Raw genomic sequence first — 1,812 nt, 5'->3', positions numbered from 1 at the left:
TTCTACTATAGGCACAAGGCCGGAAATTTGAGGGGGGCGAGAGAGCAAGTCAATTACATTGACCCAAGTGCATGACTGGTACTTATTTCATTGACCTCAATTTGAACTCAGAACATGAAGATGGACAAAATATCACTAAGAGTTTTGCCTGGCATGCTAATGATTCTGCCAGCACACCACCTAAACAACAACAACAACAACAACAACAACAACAACAAGAGAAAAATAATAATTCTTGAAAAAAAAACCCACTTTTAATTAAAAATACGCAGAAATAATTTGTAAAACTAAATCAGATGACAAATAAAATCCAAAAACGGATGACAAATGCAGTTACCTTTGTGTTTTTGTAATGTTTTCTGGCATCTGATATGTTGATGATGATGGCTGTTGAAAGGTCAGTGAATGAAAAACAGTTCGGGTGATATTATGACTGCCGAGACATATATATATTCTCCTCAATGTATGAGTGTTCAGTCTTTGCCAAACGATCTGCACAAATGATTTGTTTATAAGTGATCAAGTGTTCATGTCACACATTAGCTCACTCTATCAAATCAACTTTACCTGAACACCGCGCCAGGTATCTAAGGGGAATGCAAAGCAACGCGAGATAAAATGCTTTGCTTTCATATATATATATATATATGTACATACATACACACACACACACATGGTGGACTCTGCTGTCGAGGATGACGTATGAGTGTTCAGTTTTTGCAGAATGGCCTGTATAAATGATTTGTTTGTTTATGACGATCAAATATATTAGCTCACCTGCCTCCAGCAAATCGATGTTGTCTGAACAGGTTCACAGGTGTGTCAGGTGTTGAAGTGATTTGCCAAGCGAAGTGAGAGGAAGTGTCTTGATCAAGAACACAACCAACACACTGCTTGATCCAGGAACCGAACTCGTGATCATGAGTACAACACCCGGACACCCCTATGTGTGTCTGAGTGTTTGGGTATATATACATGTGTGTGTGTGTGTGTGTTATATGCATATAGAGAGAAAGAGAGTATGTGAAGGAAGGAAGAAGTTAAATGGAGAGAAGGGGACAGAAAGGTAGATTATGTGAGAGGGAGAGAAGAGACAGAGGTGTGGGGAGAGAGAGAGAGAGATAAGTGGGAGGGAGTTAGATGAAGTATGAGAAGAGAAAGGGTGAAAGAGAGCGACGTAACTGGGGAGAGTGGGTGAGACCAAGAGTAGAAAATGGGTTGGAGAGAAGGGCTGGTGCGGTGGGAGGGAAGGAAGAGGTGGATGGCCTCAGCCCCCCCCAGGTGCCACAGGGAGGGGGGGGTCCAAGGTTGCTGGAGATCTCGGAAGACGGAATGTTTGCAGCACCAAATGATGATGATGATGATGACGATGATTGGTGCGTGTATGTGTATGCATGTGCGTGTGTGTGTGTGTGTGTGTGTGTGTGGAGAAATAGCTTTGGCTTGTTGTGGCAGCATTTCTTTTCCTGCAAAAGACACAAAGAGAAAGTCCAGAGAATGGTCAATATACACTTCACTTGATTATACACATATCATACCCACAAACACAAACACACACACACACACACACACACATATATATACACACACACCTCCTTCTCCATATAACTACCATTCTGGCCTCTTACCACAAGTTTTCCCCTCCTCCCCACCAAATACAGACAGGCGCTTACACTCTGTCGTGTGTGCACACTGACATTGCACACAGGGTGGGCCAAAAGTCACACAACCGGTTCAATATGCTCAGGTATACTTCAAAGGTATACTTCAATTTTTCTAAAATTGAATGAAATATATTGTTGTTGGCAATCC

General features: G+C 42.1%; 1 protein-coding gene across 1 annotated transcript in view; it reads right to left on the bottom strand.

Moving 5' to 3' along the window:
- Nucleotides 1-229: 229 nt before the first annotated feature.
- Nucleotides 230-1,812, bottom strand: part of LOC106870580 (protein polybromo-1) — a 142,866-nt gene continuing 141,283 nt past the window's right edge. The window contains exon 32 of the mRNA XM_052978118.1: nucleotides 230-1,466. Coding sequence (XP_052834078.1) covers nucleotides 1,465-1,466 — 2 coding nt within the window. The 3' untranslated portion in view covers nucleotides 230-1,464. The remainder of the gene's footprint in view (nucleotides 1,467-1,812) is intronic.

Source organism: Octopus bimaculoides, chromosome 30, assembly GCF_001194135.2.
Source record: "Octopus bimaculoides isolate UCB-OBI-ISO-001 chromosome 30, ASM119413v2, whole genome shotgun sequence".
Lineage (NCBI taxonomy): Eukaryota > Metazoa > Mollusca > Cephalopoda > Octopoda > Octopodidae > Octopus > Octopus bimaculoides.
The sequence above is the reverse complement of the archived record's forward strand: the minus strand, read 5'-3'. Positions and strand labels throughout refer to the sequence as shown.